At 41.5% G+C, this 19,480-nt stretch overlaps 1 protein-coding gene across 1 annotated transcript in view; it reads right to left on the reverse strand.

The window, feature by feature from the left end:
• The window catches only part of DCLK3 (doublecortin like kinase 3), a 31,534-nt gene extending 12,861 nt beyond the window's left edge, over positions 1 to 18,673 (reverse strand). The window contains exons 1-2 of the mRNA XM_064669787.1: positions 18,401 to 18,673; positions 3,215 to 5,097 (exon numbers count right to left, since the gene is read on the reverse strand). Of these exons, the coding sequence (XP_064525857.1) occupies positions 3,215 to 5,097; positions 18,401 to 18,461 (1,944 nt within the window). The 5' untranslated portion in view covers positions 18,462 to 18,673. The remainder of the gene's footprint in view (positions 1 to 3,214; positions 5,098 to 18,400) is intronic.
• Between the last annotated feature and the right edge of the window lie 807 nt (positions 18,674 to 19,480).

A 19,480-nucleotide genomic window follows, 5' to 3' on the forward strand; every position in this document is an offset into this window, starting at 1 on the left:
AGAGCTTAAGAAAAATCACTGCTTAAACATTTGAGTTTCAGACACCTCTTGCTGCTAGCTAGAAGAATCTCCATGAAAAATCATACAGAAAACTTCCTACGTAGGTTTATCATACTGAAAGTTCTTGACAGGTAAGTGGTTAAACAGGACTTTAACTCACATGCACTCAGACAACTGACAGTGTTTTGTGTGTATGGTAATAGAGTCACAAAGTTAAAGGACAGAAAGACTATACTTGAAGTTATCACACTTTTATGAAAACTTGAGAAACAGGGGTGGGAGAGAAGCCCACATGCATAAAAATCTGTAACACTTATTTACGAAGTTGAGTGTTAAACAATTACAACATTAGTATGGTAGGGAAGTGTACAAGGAGATAAGTACACAATCAGAAATACATCCCTATCCCTTCCCCCTAAAAGGAGGTGCCTTTGTGGCTTTATGGCTGGAAAAACACCACCACACTTTGGCATTAATTTCTCACTCACAAATCAAGAAATGCCAGCATCTGTAGAATTAAACAGTCCTTATCTAAAAATGTGGCCAGCAAATCCTGCTCCACCAGGTAGCATTAAAGAAGTGACTTCATTTGTGGGACCAAACACACAACACTGCCCATCCTTGGTAGCAAAGGTTTTCTTGCTGAACACCTAGTCCTAAATGAGGTGATTCTGTTAGCAGATGGGAGGCAGTCGTAGCAGCTGTCTTCACACCAGTCATCAGACAGATTTTGTTTTTGTAGCGCAAGTCACCACCCTTCTGCCTCACAGCTATGCTGCAAAAAGTCTGATCATTGTGGGCAGACACAGTAGTGAAAGAGGGAGGGGAAAAAGCAGAAAGGATGATGGCCTGGTACAGAAGTTTATAACTAGAAGATAGTTCCATAAGAGAAAGAAGTGCAGTAAATAATTAAACCAGGTTTCCAACTCTCTCCTGTGTCAATAATTTTACAATTTACTAGACATCAAAGCGTATTTCTACCTTTTCTTCTGTAGGGACAGAAAAGGTTTTCCTTCTTTCCCCAGCTGCTTATTTTTGGAAAACTTATGGAAATATTTTTTCCCAGATTGCTGCTTCTCTGGCAACTCTTACAAAAATTAGCCAGTATGTTCAAAAGTCATTAAGTCAACAGCCTAAAAGTACATACCTATTTTTGACCTCTGTGTACAAAGTCTAGGTAGACTTATTCAGAATTAAAAATCTTCAGTGTAGCAATCTGAAGTGAAACAACAGGTATCCCACAACCAAGGACATCTCTGCAGGCTGCTGGAAACTTGAAGCACTGCACTTCATCTCCAGAAGGGTGCACCCAGCCCCTGACCCACCAACAGCAGATAAACACATGAAATTTGCTTCAATACTGTTTGTTACTGGCTTATGTTAAGATTTGTGGCAGCTGTCCTTCCTACTTTGCTTCTATCACTGCTCCAGCCACTCTGAGGAGACAGAGGTAGCACATTGAAAAGTCAGAAAAACCTGAATCTTGCTCAAATGGCCCGTATTTATAAGGATGCTTATTAGACAGCACAGGACCTATCCAACACTATCAAGAAATTATAAACTCATCCGGCTGGTTGAATAGATTCACTTTTTGAAAGGATGCTTTAGGTACATGGTATCTAATACTTGTGCTCACACTCAGTTAGCAGCAAGGTGAAACAGGAACAATTTTCTTTCCCATAGTGTTTAAGTAACACTGTTCTTGTATGACAAAATACCTACAGTCTGAGAGCTGGTCTGTCCTTGAAAAATACCTTCTGGCTGTCAGAATGGGCAACATGATTATTTCAGTGCTACACAACAGCATTCTGTTTTGCAGTTCTGTGAACTAAATGTGAAAACAGCCAGAACGGACCTGTACCTTGCCCCTCTTTGCTTACCTACATCACAGTATGTATTACAGAGAGAAGTGATGCATCTGCTCTCAGCTGTTTCACATGCACTAGCTTGTGTTCAGCAAATAGGAAGGAGAAGAACCTGGTTCATAATGGAAAATCAGCTTATGGGAAAAGCACTGCAGTTCTAAGTGAAGTTTTGTTCTAATGGCAAACAAAACACAAAGGCAGGGCCTACACTTCTTCCTTGCACTCACCACCTTATATTTACAGGGCCTACACCACTCACTTGCACTCACCACCTTATATTTACATTCAGACCCCATAACAAGAATTTTCATCAGACTAAGCAGAACACATAGCAGGACCTAATAAAGGTGCTATTGCTTAATTAAAAGATTCGGGACCAAACCATTCCAGCCCAGCCGTGTTCAACTTCTGCATGTCCTAGAAGCTACACTGCTGCTTTTCTCCATAAATTAATTCTCTTAAAAGCATTGAATGGCACATAGGATTAAATAATCTATTACTTTTTTTGTCTGCCTAACTATGATCTTCCACAAAAGCAGATCAAATGCTACTTGTTAGAGACTGGCAAATATTTGGTATTTATCTGTTCGTCATGAAATTTGGAATACAAGAATGTAACACACACTTAGAAAGGGAGAGTTGTTTACTGTTAAGGTTCTACAAAGGGTATCTTGTGGAACATCAATACTACAAACATTTCTACGCATATTCACATGTGAGTAACTCCATTGACTTCAGTGCTGGATGGAAAGAATGTAGCCTCAGAAATGTGATGGAAATAAGAACTTTTCTCTTTGGCACGAAGTTACTATTTGAGCTGACTTTAATGCTGTATTCACCAAAACATTCACATTTTACTGTAAGATTATTTCAATCAACTACATCATACTTCTGCTTCTAAGAAAATTAGTTGTCACAAGACAGAAATCACTACAGTAGAGGATTAGCACAGCAGTCTGAAAAATATGTAACTGCAGTGGACAAAAAGTCTAACAAATAAATAAGCTAAATTAACAATTTTAATAAATATTGGTCTGCAAGGAAAATGCCTTATGATTCATCCTCGCACACCTAAAAGTCAGATGCTAAGTAACAGGCCTGATTTCAGAAGAATATAAATGTTTGCTATCCCTGAAAGCCTGATAATTTTTACTTGAATTTCTATCTGCAATGCACACTAGATCTATGTAAAGAAAAACTACAATTGTAATTTCACTTCAAAATTGTACCCATTTTTCCAAACAGTCCTGCCACAGCACATTATCTCTGCATAGTATTTGCTTAAAAATATTCAAAGAAGGAAAATAAATTCAATTCCTGCATATATGCAATTGTTTGACAATACTTACCAAAAGATTTTCTGGCTTGAGGTCCCTGTGGACAATGTTCTTGCTGTGAATATAAACCAGTGCTTCACACAGATCAGTGATCATGACAGCAGCATCATGCTCTGTGAACTTCACACTTTCTATGATTGCATCAAATAAGTCCCCTCCTGGGACATACTCTAGGATTAAGTAGATCTCAGCTTCTGTCTCATACACCTCAATTAAGCTTACTATATTGGGATGAGAGAGACTCCTAATGATCAGAATTTCACTTTCCATCATGTCCTCTTTCCCCTTTAGCTTGGATTTATCAACAATTTTCATGGCGTAGATCTGATTGGAATCACAGTGGCGACATTCCTTCACCACTGCAAAGTTCCCATCCCCAATAGTTCTGCCAATATCATAGTGTTTTTCCACATCAGTTCTGCTTTTAATGGCATACCTCCGGCTTGTGCTTTCCAATCCCTGAGCCTTGTTTTCCTCTTTATTCACTCTGCGCTCCCCTGTTTTTTCCCGTCTAGTCACGTCACTTTCTCTACGTGTGACATTCCCCTCTCTTCTGGCAGCTTCCTCTTTAGCCCTTTGTCCCTCTCTGACCTCCCTGTGTGTTTTAGACAGTTTCTCAGCATCCCTCAGAGTGTCTTTCTTTAGCCAACCACTTTGGTTCATGACACAGCTACTTCCATTATCTTCTTTCACTTCATGAGATAGATGGAGCCCTTCTACAGCATTCTTCCTGATTTTTACTACTTCCTTCCCATGGTTTTCATGCTTCTCCACATCCTTCTCCATGTTCCTTTTTTGCTTCTCCAGCCCTTCATTAACAATCTTTTGTAGGGGCTTCCACATCCTCCTACTGCCATTATCTTTCCAGGCAACTTCCTCACCATCCAGACAAGTTTCAGAAGATTTTCGGCAGTTCCTGATTTTTGCATTTCTTTCTACCTGGTACCTCTGACATGCGCCTGTGTTCAGGTCTCTATTTTCAAATGAGGCCTCAGCCTTCCTTTCCCTTTGTAACTTTTCTCTGGCCTGCCTTTCCTGTTCACACTTCTCACATCTCAGCACCTCCTCTGAACTCTCTTCTAAACCCTCCTCAGAACTCCTCTCATGGTTAAGGTACCTCTCACTTTCTCGGGTTTTCCTAGAAGGCTTCACTCCCTGTTCACCACTCCAGCTCTCTCTAGTCCACTTTTTTTTGGTTCTCATTTTTTCTTCTTCCTTTGTTTTGGCTTGACTTTTTCCTTCATGTCCAGCTACCAGTTGGGGAGACATGCCATCGCTGCAGTTCTTGGTAATTTCTGTCTCATCAAAGCCACTGTCTACTTTCAAAGCCTTGTCATACAGCCTGCTCTTCAGTTTTCGGGACTGCTCCTCATTCTGCTGAATGGCAGCACTGGCAGCATAAGGATTTTCAGGATAAAGTTCTTGTAATACCACTTCCAGGTCCTTCAAAGTGAGGGGCTCCCTCCCCATAGCTATGAACGCATCACCTTCCCTGAAAAAGTCAGAAACGCTTCGGATTTCTCTGCCTCTCAGATTGTAAAGTTTTCTCACACGGTCATTCTTCCAGCGAGGAAATCCCAGAGCTTCTGAAATGTCAGCCATGAGCTGTTCAAAGGTCTGGACTGACCTCCTGTTGAGAAGCAAGGTTATCCTTCTGAGCGTGCGTCCCCCGGGTTTCACCACTGTAATTATCCTTGGCTTCACAGGGCTGTGCTCTGAATGTATCGTGTGAAAACCCTTGCGGGGACTGAAAAATGAGGACCTATGGCTGCTTTCACTCAAACATGGCTTCCCATAGTTCCCACGACCAATAGGAGGACAAGTCCCATGTAGTTTCCTCTCTTTTACTTTTGAGCTTGCATTGTGTGGCGAATGGTCCAACAAGCCTCGGCGTCCTAAGGCAAACAAAGAACAGGCATATTAATTATTTTGCATCATCAGACCTTTCTGAGCAACCATTTTCTGCATGTCAGTGTATGCTACCTCAGAGAGTAAGGGTAGGTGACTTCAAGGCTTAGAAAGAACTTTAACTGCCACTAAGGAGTATCTCCACATATATGCAATTACAAACACTGTCAAGTTTGCGAGAAAATGTAAATTCATTTTGTGACAGAGAAATGTCATTAAAAATAGTAATAATATTGAAAACAAACAGATCTTTCTTCTAATTCCTCTCATCTTTCAGAAGTCCTCAAGAAGTGCCAGGATTGCATCGAGTTTCTTTAGCATTCTCTTTTGAATATATCTACCATGACCTCACTCCTTTCTGAACCCAATTACAATTCTGGCCTCTGTAAACCCTGTGGCAACAAGTTCCAAAATTACATTGCATGAAGTAAAATAAACTAAATACTCGTGTTTTAAAATTACTACCAGATGGTGCTGTATGTGAAACCTTACATTTCTATAAGTAATTATCTCCTCTTCACCTTCCCTGGACCCTCTATAACAAATAAAATAAACTGAATTCTTTTTAAAAGACATTACTTTTGCTGTAACTTTTACAGCAATTTTATAGATCATCTAATAGTAGTGTAATGTAATCTTTTGTCTTAAAAAAAGGCCATCTTAGTTTTGTTTGATAACTGGAGTTCCGGTTTTCCAATATTTTGGTTTGACTTTTTTATTCTAAAAGTTATGTAAAATCACACGAAGTTCTGAGTATTCTCTAGGGACATTAACAATTTTCCATCTGATATTTCATCTTAGAACATCAACCAAAGAAAATGGCACCATTTGTTACGCCTAATTGTGAAAAGGAAGAACTCAAAACATAACATATGGTTATGGACAAACCAAGCTATAACATAATTCCCTGTTTATCAATACAACAATAAGCTAGGAATAAAAATGTCCCCCAAAAGTACTCTGATCTCTTGTACTTGTTAGGATTAAAACCTGATTACAATGCATTTATTTTCAGCCTCAAGAAATAAACTTTCACAATGAGATTACAGAGAGCTTCCAACTCCATTTAATAGCCTCGCACTTCAGTTGGGAATAAACATTCAATATATATAAACTAACAGGACCAAGACAAAAGAAAGCAGCCAGAATGTTTTCTGAACCATTACTAGGATGGCTTATCTCCCAGAGAATCCTGTCCTTTCTCTTACATTACTACCCTTGCATAGCCATAGTGCAGTGGGCAAATCCTCAAAGGAAAATCTGCACATATGAGTGCTCCTCTTGGTGCTATAGGCTTAAGCTTACTACATGTTGGTTTCGAACTGCAGAAAAGACATTTTCAGTATTTCAAGCTATACGTTTTTATTTGTCCTTTTCATCAAGGCAAGAGAAAATATGCCTCCTCGCCTAGAACAACAAACAAAAGGGAAAACTGCAACAGGTGCTGCAGCATTCTCCTGCTCTGTCTCAAAAAATAGTGTGTCCAAGAGGCCAGGGCTTGAGTGGTGAAAGCACATGAGGAGACACCGCTACAGACACCACTCTGCTGTTGGCTCTGCTTGATGTATGATGAAGGACACTTCTTAGTTGTGATACTCTCACCAGCTAAGCACTGTGTGCCCCCTGGCACGTCCCTTAACTCTTGGCTTCATTTTCTTCCTCTGCCAAATGAGATAGATGCTTCTCCTCCAAACAAACATTATAAAGAAGCCCAGCTGCCAGCATGCTGATTGAAGACGTAAGCATTATATAAGAGCTATGTGTGACTAATGCTTGGTGGTTGTATAAGTTATTTCTGTCTTCATTCTGCTTTTCAAGGATGATCTCTTGTTATCAAAAGATGACTACATATGTGCTAGTGATTCTTCAGCAATCGCATATTTACATTCCACCCAGAAAAAAGCTTACTGTGAATGGGGAAGAAAAAAAAAATCAGCCATAATAATAGTTCTCTGAAATCTAAATCAACTCCAGAACATGTTACTTACCAGGAACTGATGAAGCTCTGAATTTAATCAATGTTTCCAGATTCTTGCGTACACACTGTCATCAAAGCATTATCTTGCTTATGGGAACAGTGCTTAACATTCTTACTGCTTATGATCTTGGTACAACATAAAAACAATGGCGTGCCAATAATGACTTTTCCCACAGCTTATGTTCCTCCCAGCTATGCTGCTATTACAATACCTTTCTATAAACCACTGATTTTAAGTGCTTGGCTACACTGTTGATTGTTTCAATTACCTAAGCATCAGTTATTTTTCCTTTCTTCACTAATTTGGCTAAGCTTGAAACAGAAGCCAAGTTTATTGTTTAATTCTATAACTAATGGAATAAGAGCAGTTTTATGTCATTATTAAAACAATGTAGGAATGTGTTTTTGTGCTTTTTAAACTGGCTTGATTCCTAGCGAAAAACAGTCTGACAAAAGCCATAAGTTAATACATAACAATTTTAGGAATAAGAATAGTATTGCATATTTTTCTAAGATGAAAAAAGAAAATTACATGACTGCTTAAATCAACGCATAAAAGAATCTTTTAATATTTTCCAAGAAAAGGAGAAGTGTCAAATTCTGTCAAAGGGGTGGTCACAGTGATTATATATTACATAAAATTGAAAATTCACTTCAATTGCCTGTTACAACTATTTCAGTCATAATTTCTGTTGTTTGTCAGTTATGCTATATTTAACTGATACACATGAAGCAAGCCTCAATCTGTCAGGGAAGTGCACACACTCAAAGCATAACAAGCATTTCTAGAAAGCCTTCAGAGGTCACACACATACCCAAATCCTTTAGCTACAACTTCTATTGCTTCAAAGTCATGTTTCCATATTTATGTACAAGTGGGAGAAGGAGGAAGAGGGAGGCGGTATCAGAAACACACTTCAATGAGTTCAAGTACTGGCAAATTATACATCAGAGAATAAAAGGTGTTCTTTCTTTTACTGTCCTACTGAGACCTAATGATTATCAAATATAAATATTTCTTAGAAATGTTAAAATGGATTCATGCATGCATGAGTGTGTCTATTTTTATCTGTATACACATCTATCTGTATATGCTGGTGTATCAGAGTATCAGTGGTACACCACGGCCGAGGGGGATGCTGAAGCCTGCTGCTGTGGAAGGGCAAGGGCAAGGCAACACAGCTGGTCAAGGACACCTTGCATCCCACCAAAACTGCACATATTGGAACAGAAAAAACAGAAAATGACCTCACAGAGCAATACAGATCTCCATATGATGAAGACATGATGGTCTAACAAGGCAAACAATGACACCAAGTCACTAGAGAAGCATGGCATATAAGACAAACTGGGATTTGGGGGCTCAAACAGGTAGCAGGAACAAGAAACTCAGCACTTATGACCAGAGCACAAGTGCTCCCTAGGGAGAAAATGCATTCCCCTGAAAGGAGCACAGCTTCTGTGTTCATTTTTAAAATTTACAAATAATTTGTGATCGTCACAGTCCTTCCCACTGTGGGGGTAGGGAGAGTGTGGGAAAGCATGGGGGGGAAACCAACAAAAAAATTCCTCTAGAAGACCTTTCCTTGGAGTGTTTTGGATCATACTCTGGACTTGGAGTAAAATAAAGTGAATTCTGAAGACTTGAGCTCTGAAGAAGTTCTGTATACAGAACTTAAAGCAACCTGTATCTTAAGGAATTTAATAAGCTCGGTTGTTTAGAGTATGGTGCTAAAAATGCCAAGGTTACAGGTTTGATCCCTGTACAAGTCATTCACTCAAGAGTTGGACTTGATGATCCTTGTGGGTCCCTTCCAACTCAGAATATCCTGTCATTTGGTGAATTGCCTGGCTACGCTCCCTACAACAGCAGAGTAACAGGGTTTGCCAGAGGTCACATATTGCAATTAAAAATGTATTGCTGCCATTTGTCTTTCAAAACTTATCCCTTCCCTTGACCAGTCTATAAGTTTTTCTTCATCTTGAGTTCTTCTTGGCTCTCCTGCTTGAGATTACAGTTTCAGTAATTAACTGAATGGTTTACCCAGCAGCTAATTCTGCTATCAACTCACAGGTTGAAGTGGAATTAAATTTTTAAAAGGAGTTTTACAACACAATTTAAAACAGAAGGCAGCATTGAAATAAGATCTAGGTATGGCATTGCTTTCTGTGAATAAGATGGTGTTATTTAAACCCTGCAACTTCTTTAGAAGGCTTCCACTTACAAAAGCAACTGTGAAAACGCCCCAAATCATTAGCAGTATTCTTCACACAACTAAAGTTGCACATGACAGAAACCGTATATCTGGGAGTTGTTTTGATGTGTTGGTCTCAATATAGGAAAAACAAATACAGGATAAACAAAACACTGCTTTAATGGGATGGGAAAGAACAACAGCACAAATGCCTGTTTATTCCTTAAGCCCTAGAAATTCCTGCTGAGTAATTAAAACAAACAAACAAACAAAAAAAACCTAAAAAAAAAAAGAATAATCTTACTTGGAACCAAAAACATTTAGTTCATGTCACCATACTAACAAGTGTCTTCAAGTACTTGAGTGTCAAGAATGTTTCTGGCATTGAACTGAGAGCAGCCAAGCATGTAGCTCTCACACAGGTTACCAGTGTGCATCAGCAGTTGGCCCCAGGATGCAATCCGAGTCCTCTAGAAACATGCCATCTTGATCTCCTCTCCTTGCTGTAAATTATTAAAAGTTGCAACTTCCAGGGCTAGTGTACACTGTTAGTGCCCAAGACTGAAGTAGCAGTGTGGCGAGTCTCAATTCACTAAATTAGATACATGGAAACAAAACATGATCACAAGTGTTCTTTTACAGCAAGTAAATTTTACATGGGCATTATCTACAGCCCTAGTGTTGGAAACACCATTGGTAAATTTTTCTCTGAGGAACCTCTGTAGCACCCTCTCCTTCCCTGATGCTCATCCTCGCCTCCTTGCCATGCTGTACAGCATCTTAAGGAAGAGGTTTTGTTTGAGTCAGAGCTGGTGGTTATTTCAGCAACAATGACAGACACACACGCTTGTATCAGTTTTGAACAGATAAAATACTTAGTAGAAAAAGAAACTCAAATTTCAGAAAGAACTGGATTAAGACAGCGTCAGATGTAGCAGGACAGTTGCTGCTAGTTCCAGGCTTAGCAAGCTCCAAAGGCTCACACAGCTCAGAGGTATAAAACTGAAACTGAAAAAAAGAAACATAGTGAAGAACTGGACAGGGAGGATAAGAGAAAAGAAGTTTTAAGAGGGACTGGGACAGACCGCAGGGAATGAAGCAAATAGTGCCATAGTCAGGCACTATCTGACAGCAGTTCCTATGAACTTTGATACTGTCTGATAGCAATTTCCCTGAACTTTACAGACACAGTGGAAGCAGATGGAGAGTGTAATAGGGAAGCAGTAAAATGTGAGGGTGAGAATAAGAATGGATCAAGAAGTTAGGCAGAATGCCAAACTTAGACAAAGGATAGGATTGGAAGTCAGCAATAGAACTATCCTTGCATGGTCTGCTCCTTTGCAGTATCCATAAAGGACACATACGTGCTTTTGTTGTCACTTGCCATATTAGTTCACCTTAATTTACATTTTTTTAAAGAACAGGAAGAGCTACATGCACATAAACAGCTGACTACATTAAAAGAACCTTCGCAAGCTCATCAGTAAAACAGGAGAAAAAGTTATCAGTCATATCCTGTGTATCAAAAGAAGTGTGGCTAGCAGGTCAAGGGAAACAATTCTTCCCCACAACTCCACTATCATGAGACCCCCACATGAAGTACTGCATCTTGCTCTGGGGCCCCCAACATATGAAGGATGTGGACCTGCTGGAGCAAGTCCACAGGAGGGCCATGAAGATGATCAAAAGGCTGAAGCACCTCTCATATGAAGAGAGACTGAGAGAGTTGGGGGTTTTCAGACTGGGGAAGAAGGCAGTTCTGGGGACACCTTGGAGCAGCCTTCCAGCACCTAAAGGGGCCTAGAAAAGAGCTGGAGAAGGACATTTTACAAGATCATGGTGTGATAGGATGAGGTGTGATAAACTGAAAGAGGAGAGATTTAGATTAGATATGAGGAAGAAATTTTTACTGTGAGAGTACAGGTTGTTCAGAGAAGTTGTGGGTGCCCCATCACTGGCAATGTTCAAGGCAAGGTTAGATGGGGCTCTGAACAACCTGGTGTAGTGTAAGATCCCTGCCCACATCAGAGGGGTTGGAACTATATGATCTTTGAGGTCCCTTCCAACCAAACCATTCTACTTTTTGAAATTACTTCCTCCTTCCATACAAGACAATTAAGAAGTGTATACAGTTTTTCCTATGTCTACTCCAGGGTACAGCAGATCCTCTTTTACAAGTAAACTAGATTAAAGGACTGTGTTGGGGAAAAAAAAGAGTAACTAGAAGAGCTGAAATGTGTGTGAAAAACTATAGGAAGAATAATTTCTTCGCTTAAGGCAGTGCAGCCCTGAAGAATTGTTTTTGTCTCAACCAATTCCATTGAGTTTCAAAGCAATCAACTTAATCTAGATTTCTCAGAGAAGATTACAGTCTGGTACCCAAAAGAACATTCTGAGACCTGATCTGCAAACCTGCTCAGTGCTCACAGCTGCAAGGGCATATACTAGAAGAGGTACTTCAGACAAGGTAACACAACACAACACATAGACAATGCTAAGTCATCCCAAAATTCAGGAACCGGGCATGTCAAGTTGCTTTCTTCCACAGATTAAAGTACTTTTGATTTTATTTTTTGCACCATGACTCCTGCTGAATGCAGTACATGCCCTCTCTTTACAGGTGTTGCAGATAGGCTAATCCATGTTTGCTACTGCAGCAATAACCATGACAGAAAAGCCCTCAAGTTAATAAGCCTGTATTAACAGCAGGGTTCAGAAAACACATAGCAGGAGGCATGAAGAGCCAGGGTAAACAGTAAGTAGGTGCTCATTAGATACGCTCTGCCCATCACATACACTGATGGAGCCATAGCCCTTGGGGATAGTAAAAGCAGTATCTGAAAATGTAATTAATGTGCATATCTTAATACACAGGAACATGGGGTGGGGGGATAGCAGTCCTAATCAATAATCATAAAGGCTTGATTTTGTCACATGGCCTCATAGAAATGCATTTTTTTAATACATTGAAGAAATACATTGAACAAACCTTACGTGTTCAGAATACATTTGATGGTAAGGCAGTTATAAAATATACTTTGCAATAAAATATTATTGTAAATCATATTGTATAAAACCATGGCTTACTAAGCCAAATAAAAGGAGCACAGTCAAAGTATTTTTAGACAGCCAAAGTGTATTTTATTCAATTACACTAAAAAAAACCCACAAACCCTCATCATGGTATTTGCATGAATTCTTATCTGCATTAGCTACTGGAGCAGAAAGAAAACAAAACCATGTTCAATATTACAAATACAATTTATCAGCTGGAATCTTTCAAAAACAGTTTTAATACTGTAACAATGAAAAATAAATTATAAGGAGGGAATGATTTTAATTTCTGTAACATCTTTTATGCTACCCTAATGGGCATCTCCAGTCATACTCATGCCAGCACATTCATGTCCAATTTGCACTAGTGTAGTGGAGATCAATTGCTGAGACAGTCTAACCCAATTTTTAGAGAATTAAAATCACTCAGCAGTTCAGACAGTATTCTAAGTTCACTGAAGAAAAACTAATTTGGGCTCGCATACCAAAAAAAAAAAAAAAATCAGAATAATCTCTCTATCTCATAAATATATAGTTTTAGCCCTAAAAGATCATAAAAAGTTAGTATGATGGGATTACAAGTTCATTATCTTTCACAATTTCACATCAAGCATGCTTAAATTTGCATGCAATATCATTATTTTTCCTTTAACTGTCAGCCCTGTAAACTCAGCTGTGTGTCAAGTTGGCTTCCTTCTGTCCCACATGTCGCCAACAGAACTAAACATTCTCCCGGCCAAATATGTCTGGTCCCATTAGGTGAGCTGCCAAAGTGTCAACTGCAGGGAGAGAAAATGTCCTTAGCAGCTACACCTAGAGTGCAAGAGTATGGAAGATGCACACCTTTGTACCCACTCCCTGTCCTCATATAAGGGCAGGCAAGATGACTTCAAAATTTTGCAGACCTTCAACATACCTGCTTTTTATTTTAAGAATAAACATACATTGTGTCATGCAAACTGGAAACGAGCTCTTCAAATCTTTCAGTCCCATAAACACCCATTCTCATCCTTCCCCAGTCTTTCACTCTAGAAAGAAAGAAGTGAGTCTAATTCCTTCTCCCTGCCTGTTTATCTCACTCCCTTATCACTGCCAGTTTTGGGACACAAACCTCTGAGTTAATGGGAGATCCTAGAGGACAAAGAGCACCAGAGCAGCTGAAGTCAGCAGATGCTGTAGCAAAGGAGTTCCTAGGATGGGAAGGACTATCTAGAATGACAGTCTGATGGGAAAACATTGCAGCTGGCTGGACTTCAGCAGAGAGATGGAGACAGAGCCCCTCCCCATTGGAGCCCTAGCTATGGCTATGTGAACTCTGGATTTTCCGTTCTGAGGATGGATGACCCCTCTGCTCCCAGTCCCAATGTGAGAGTCATCCCACAGAGAAATGCACATGGGAGGCCCAGGATCCCAATGGCCATATTTAGTGTATGAGAATCCCAATGGATAAGTGACATTTCACAGCCACTCTTCCTTCTTTCTCCTCAAAGGAGATAAACTTGGAATTTTCTTAGTCTATTTGTCCCCCCTTCTCCTTCCCTAAATGTTCAGACTCCCTTTGCAGTCTGTGCTGGCCCTCTCCTGCCCAGGTCCCCCCACAGTGGAGCAGCAGCACCCAGACTGCTACAGGGAAGTCTGGTTTGCTCTCTGTGTTACACTTCCCTTTCTAACCTGGCAACAGTGGTTGGGCAAAAATTACCTTCCCAGGTGCTTACCTCCTTCCCACTGCAGGCCCACAATCACTCCACTGTTCAGTTTCAGATTTTTTAAATCAAGCCATTTGTAATTAAAAAAATAAAATATTTACAGCAAACACAGATGGTTACTGCCATGTGTTAGTGTTAAACTGAGCTGAATCACCCCCAGAGCAGCAGATGAAGGTAGATTTCATGGAGTCTGATAATGACTCACAAGTGTCATAATTTTTACTTTTTTTTTGGAGCAGAACCCCACTTTCATTATCTTCTTTCTGACATTTTAAGGGTAGCAAATTAAAAAGCAAGAATAAAGAAAGCCTTATAGAGATGTATACAGATGCATAATCTGTAAAGACTATGTGAAATGTAAGACTGCACGTGAAATGAATCAGTGCCTTTGGAGGTGTGAGGCTCAGTTTAAGTTGCATAAAACCAAAAAAAGAATATTATGAAACTGCTCATTTATTTAATTTCTTTCAAAGATGACAGGCTGTGTATTTTACTGGGAGAAGCCATGACTACTTTCTGCAGTTTGACTGCTTTAGGGTCTGCCCCAGTAACCAGGAAAGTCAGCTCTGCAGATCAGGACCCTCCATCAAGAATCTTTCAGGAGAGGGACCAAACTGACAGAGGGAAACAAAAACATCTTACACAACTGCAGTATTTGCCAGAATCCATCTGGCAAAGCCCTCAGTGTGTTTCTAAAGGATCAGCCTACAAGGAGTTTCACTTTCACGTTGATGCTCTTGACTCTTGAAGTACCATATACTTTCAAATTAATTATTCATGTTTCATCACAAAGTAAGCTTTTAGCTGCTTTTTAGTCCTGTTAGCCAACAATGCCTCAGTCAAAGGAGCAGGATTGTGTTTCTTGTGGGAGATTTTATTTGCGTTGTTTCCTAAATCTCAACTTGATGACTAATCAGTTGCAACTGAGCAAACCCAGTGAAAAAAGAAGAGCCTGCAGAGGTGTCACTGAGAGTTTAATTAAGCTTCCAGATCCTTTATTACCAATAACCTTGTTGCCTAACTAAAGGAAAGACCCAGCCAGAGTCTGATTCTCCGTCTGGTTTGCAAAAGGGGAAATCAGACAAAAGTTTTCTTTGGCAATATAGCACATTTAGTAGATGTTAACTCACATATAAATGTAGAATTCCCAACCCCATTATTACAGAACCACTTTTTCAGAAGAGACTCATATAGGAAAGTCAACATTGCAAAATAAATTGTTTCACAGAACTTACAAAAGAAAATTGGTTTCTCGGGAAAAATGTAAGCCAGTGTTAATTAGACTCAAAAGCATGATGACAAAGCAGAAAGATCACAATTTTCACACCACCAGACATTTCTCAGCATTTCCATTAACTACATTATTTGGGGTCATGAGAAAACTAAAACCAGGAGAATAAGTGCAGGCTAGCAATATTGATGGAGTGGGAGATGGTGTTTATACAATGTCTACTGAGAGCTTCTTCTAAGAATATATGACATAATTGTTTTGCATTCTTACAGTAATTAGACTGAGTAAACAATGGTAGAACAGAGGGAAGATGCTAAACATATCTTCCGTTTGCAGTGAAAGCAAGCTACTGCTAGGTAAGATGGACAATTTGAAAGCATTACCAAAACTCCACATTGACATTAGAATCAACCAAGGCAGTAGCCCCCCCTCCTTTTTTCATTGTTTCCAGAATCTAGGGAAGACTACAAAAGGACAAACTCCATACCCTGAAATTGAGAAAAACATGGAAAACAGTATACTGTTAAGAAGAGAAATGTAACATTCACCTCTTCAACTACCACATTTTCAGATCTGATCCAAGTTGCACTGAAGCTAATTAAAAGATTCACATTAGCTTCAGTGAGATCTGGATCAGATCTAACCGAGGCTCCTAAAGTCACCATAATGTTCTGATGCTAATTATATTTACAACAAAATCTATATAACGCTAATTTCAAATGTTGTTAAATGTCAAGGAATCATCAAATTAAAGGAAATGAGAAAAAGCAGTGACAGCAACCAACTCAATTCACCCCAGAGCTGTTGCAAAAGAAGGAAGGATCATGAACTTTCCTTATTTCTACAAAACTATAGATGTTTCTGCAGAAAACAAACTAAGCAAAGTAATCTTAGAAATGGGGAAATGAATCCCACACAACTTCCCTTAGTCACCACATGCTGAAAATCCTGCTGATGCCAAAATTGTGACGCTCTGCAGAATATGACTAGAAAAAGCAGCAGTGCAGACAGATACAAAGAATGTAAGTGACACTACCAGATAAAGATACATTCAAAAGTCAGGTTAGCATGTCCAAGGTAATTAACTTGAGTATAAAAAAAACTATAAAGACGAGGTAACTTTAGCACAGCTCAAATTCAGAGGCTTGAACAGCTGCCAATAACCTGAATTAAACCAAGTTATCTTATCTTTGCCCACAGTTTAAGTCCAATTAACCAATTCAGGTTAATGAACCACAGATGGAGATTTATGAGAAGCTAACTCTCAGCTGACATGTCCTAACATCCTACAAAAATTTTCATGGAAGAAGTCATGCCATTTCAGGACATCCACACCCATTACACTACAAGAAAGAGACTAACTCAGCAGGATCAGTTTTATCTGGAGAGCCGCAGGGTGGCTTCCTGAGATACAAAATGCAGCCACCTCTTGAGAAGAGCATGATAGAATTGCTATAACAACTGCACCTCTACTACATAAAGTAGCTGTAATATATGTTTTGTAAGCTTCATTTCACTTGCTGGCTCTTTCAGGAGTCTGTTGGGTTCCCAACATTTCAAAGTGTCAAAACTGCATTCAAACCATATAAAAAACCACAAGAAGCATCAAGAGAAAAAAAGAGGGCTAAAGAATAAGGAAACAAGGAGGTGAGAAGACAAACTTGCATGCAGACCTGCATATATGCACATTTTTATTTCTTTGTAAAGTTAGCAGCAAAAGCATATATAACGAACCATATTTGGTGATAAATTTTTAGTTTATACCCTCACACGGCATGGGTTTCAATCTAAATGCTCAGAGGAAGAAGCTTTAGAAACTTGTTACAGTGTTGCAAGAGGTTGGTTTGTTTTGTTGGCTTTGGGCTTTTTTTAAAAAAGAAAACCCTTTAGTACACAGTACAACAAAAGCTTCAGTTTATGGGGTTGTTCCCAAACACAGCATCTCTCTCAACCTGAAAACCGTTCCATCAGCTCAAACCAGTGGCCCGTCCAGTCCTGCTGACTTTGTGTACTGAATGTACCCTGAGGAAGGCAGAAGATAACACTGCACCGTGAAAAGTCATGGAATAGTTTTCCTATAAATATCTGTTCAGTTATTAAATAGAAGCAAACATAACTGATATAGGGGAAGTCAGGGGATGCAAGGGCACAGCCAGCATTCTTCCCCAAAGAGGTTTGGCTACCACATGTCACAGCATCCCCACCTGACACAGCAGCCCTCCCCCCCCTTTGAGCCCCTGCCCGTGACCCGTGTACCTCCAGCTGTAGTGATTTCCCAGTTGAGGGAAAATTCACCAACCTCAAGCGCATTTTAACACAGAGTTGTGCAACAGCTTAAAATCCTTACACTGAATGCTATTTACTTTTCTGCCACAGCATCGGTGTGCTCTCAGCAGCCCAAAAGCATCCTTTCCAAGTGAACTATACTCATGCTGCCTATTAAGACTGCAAGTTACTCCTAATCTTCAATTTTATGGCAGCACAGAAGACACTTGCGTGCCTTTTGGAACAGCAAATAGTTGACTTCAGACTCAGACTTCAAAGCTTACTCTGGTACATCGCACGGCTGCTGAGGTGGTCTCGGGAAGGGGGCACAGATGGCCTGACACCCACCCAGCAGCAGGGACTGGCTCTCCGTGCAGTCGTAGCCCCTTGCTCTGCTTCCCAACGAATCCACTTCACTAATCCCCGCGACGATACAAAACAGGGAGGGTGAGGAGGCTTCTCTTTAATACAAAATACAGGTAATGAAAGGAACACGGTGAAACAACCATCCCCAACTTTGCGCCTTCGGGGACCTCTCTTCCCTCCCAAAGCCCTCGCCTCAATCTCACGGCCAAGAGGAATCGCACCTTCCTCCGTCAGTCTCAAGCCCCCATTTCAAGCCCAAAGGCCACCGAAAGCCTCCCTCGCTCACCGCAACCCCACGGACACGCAAGATCCCGGAAAGGAACTTTCGCCGCCGGAGCCGCCTCATGCCGCCCTCAGCCGGGGCGCGGCGCCCCCAGCTCGCCCCCTCCTCCCAAAAGGAGCTCCCCCAGCCGGCGACCTGTCGGGCAGGGGGGTCCGGCACTGCGGCGCGGGGGCTGCCCCCCGGGAAGAGGGCCGAGGGAAGGGGGCACTCACCGGCGCAGTGGCAGCAGGAGCCCGCCGCGGGGTGGAGCGGGGTCGGCGCGGCGGCCGGCATGGTGTGGGGGCTCGGCTTGGTTAAGCTAGGCTCGGCTTGGCTTGGCTTGGCTGGGGCCAGGAGCTGCCCGCACCGCACGCAGGGTCCCTCCGCGCCGCCTCCCGGCTGCGAGGGCAGTGGGAGGGAGGGGACCCGGCGGGGAGGCGGCGCCGCGCACCGGCCACACCGGCGGTCACACCCCCGCACCCCTCCCCGGCCGCCCTCCCGGGGCAGCCCCGCCGGCCGGCACCGCCCCACGGCCACCGCCGCCACAGCCTCAGGCGGCCGCCCGCCCCCGCAGCCGCTCTCCTCCCGCCCTTCCCCGGGCCCCGCTTCTGTCAACGCCCAGCTCGGCCCCAGCCAGCGAGGCGTCCCCGTTTACCCCCTCACGGACGCCCACCCGCCCGGCACCAGGGTTTGTTGTGCGGCGGGGCGTGAGGCGCTGCTGCCAGCCCGCCCATGAGTGAAAAAGCCTCAGTTGTCGCCCCTTGCGTGCCAAGTAGGACTTGGTAAATCGCTCGATTTGGCTTGGATTAAAAAAGACAAGCGCTCACGCGACGCGAATGAAGCGTGTGTTGGACGCGCGAACAACTGGTTGCCCAGCATCTTCGTGAACTATGAGAAGGGATTTTATTTCATCCAGGCTGCCCCATAGGATGCTGGCTGGCTACAAGGCAGGCACATCTGAAAAATGTGAGAATGAAGTGATGAGCCACAAAGCTGATTTAAGGGTCGTATAAATAGATGTCTGACCACTTACCATACTACAAAAGGAGATGCAACTTGATGAGACCATATACATACCTTCATAGGGGAAAATACTAGGAGCTAAAAGGCCCTTTAATCTTGTAGTGGAAAAGAATAACAGAGTCAGTGTCTGGAAGCTGAAGTTGGACAAATTCAAATAAAAAATGTTATCGATGGGAGAGACTAATCATTGGCACAAATTGTGGAAGGAAGCTGTGTTTTATTCTCTGAAAATCTCCTACTAAAACAAGATGTCTCTGGAAAATACACGGTGTCCCAATAATTTTACCACA

The sequence above is a fragment of the Pseudopipra pipra genome, chromosome 1 (genome assembly GCF_036250125.1).
Source record: "Pseudopipra pipra isolate bDixPip1 chromosome 1, bDixPip1.hap1, whole genome shotgun sequence".
In the NCBI taxonomy this organism is placed as follows: domain Eukaryota; kingdom Metazoa; phylum Chordata; class Aves; order Passeriformes; family Pipridae; genus Pseudopipra; species Pseudopipra pipra.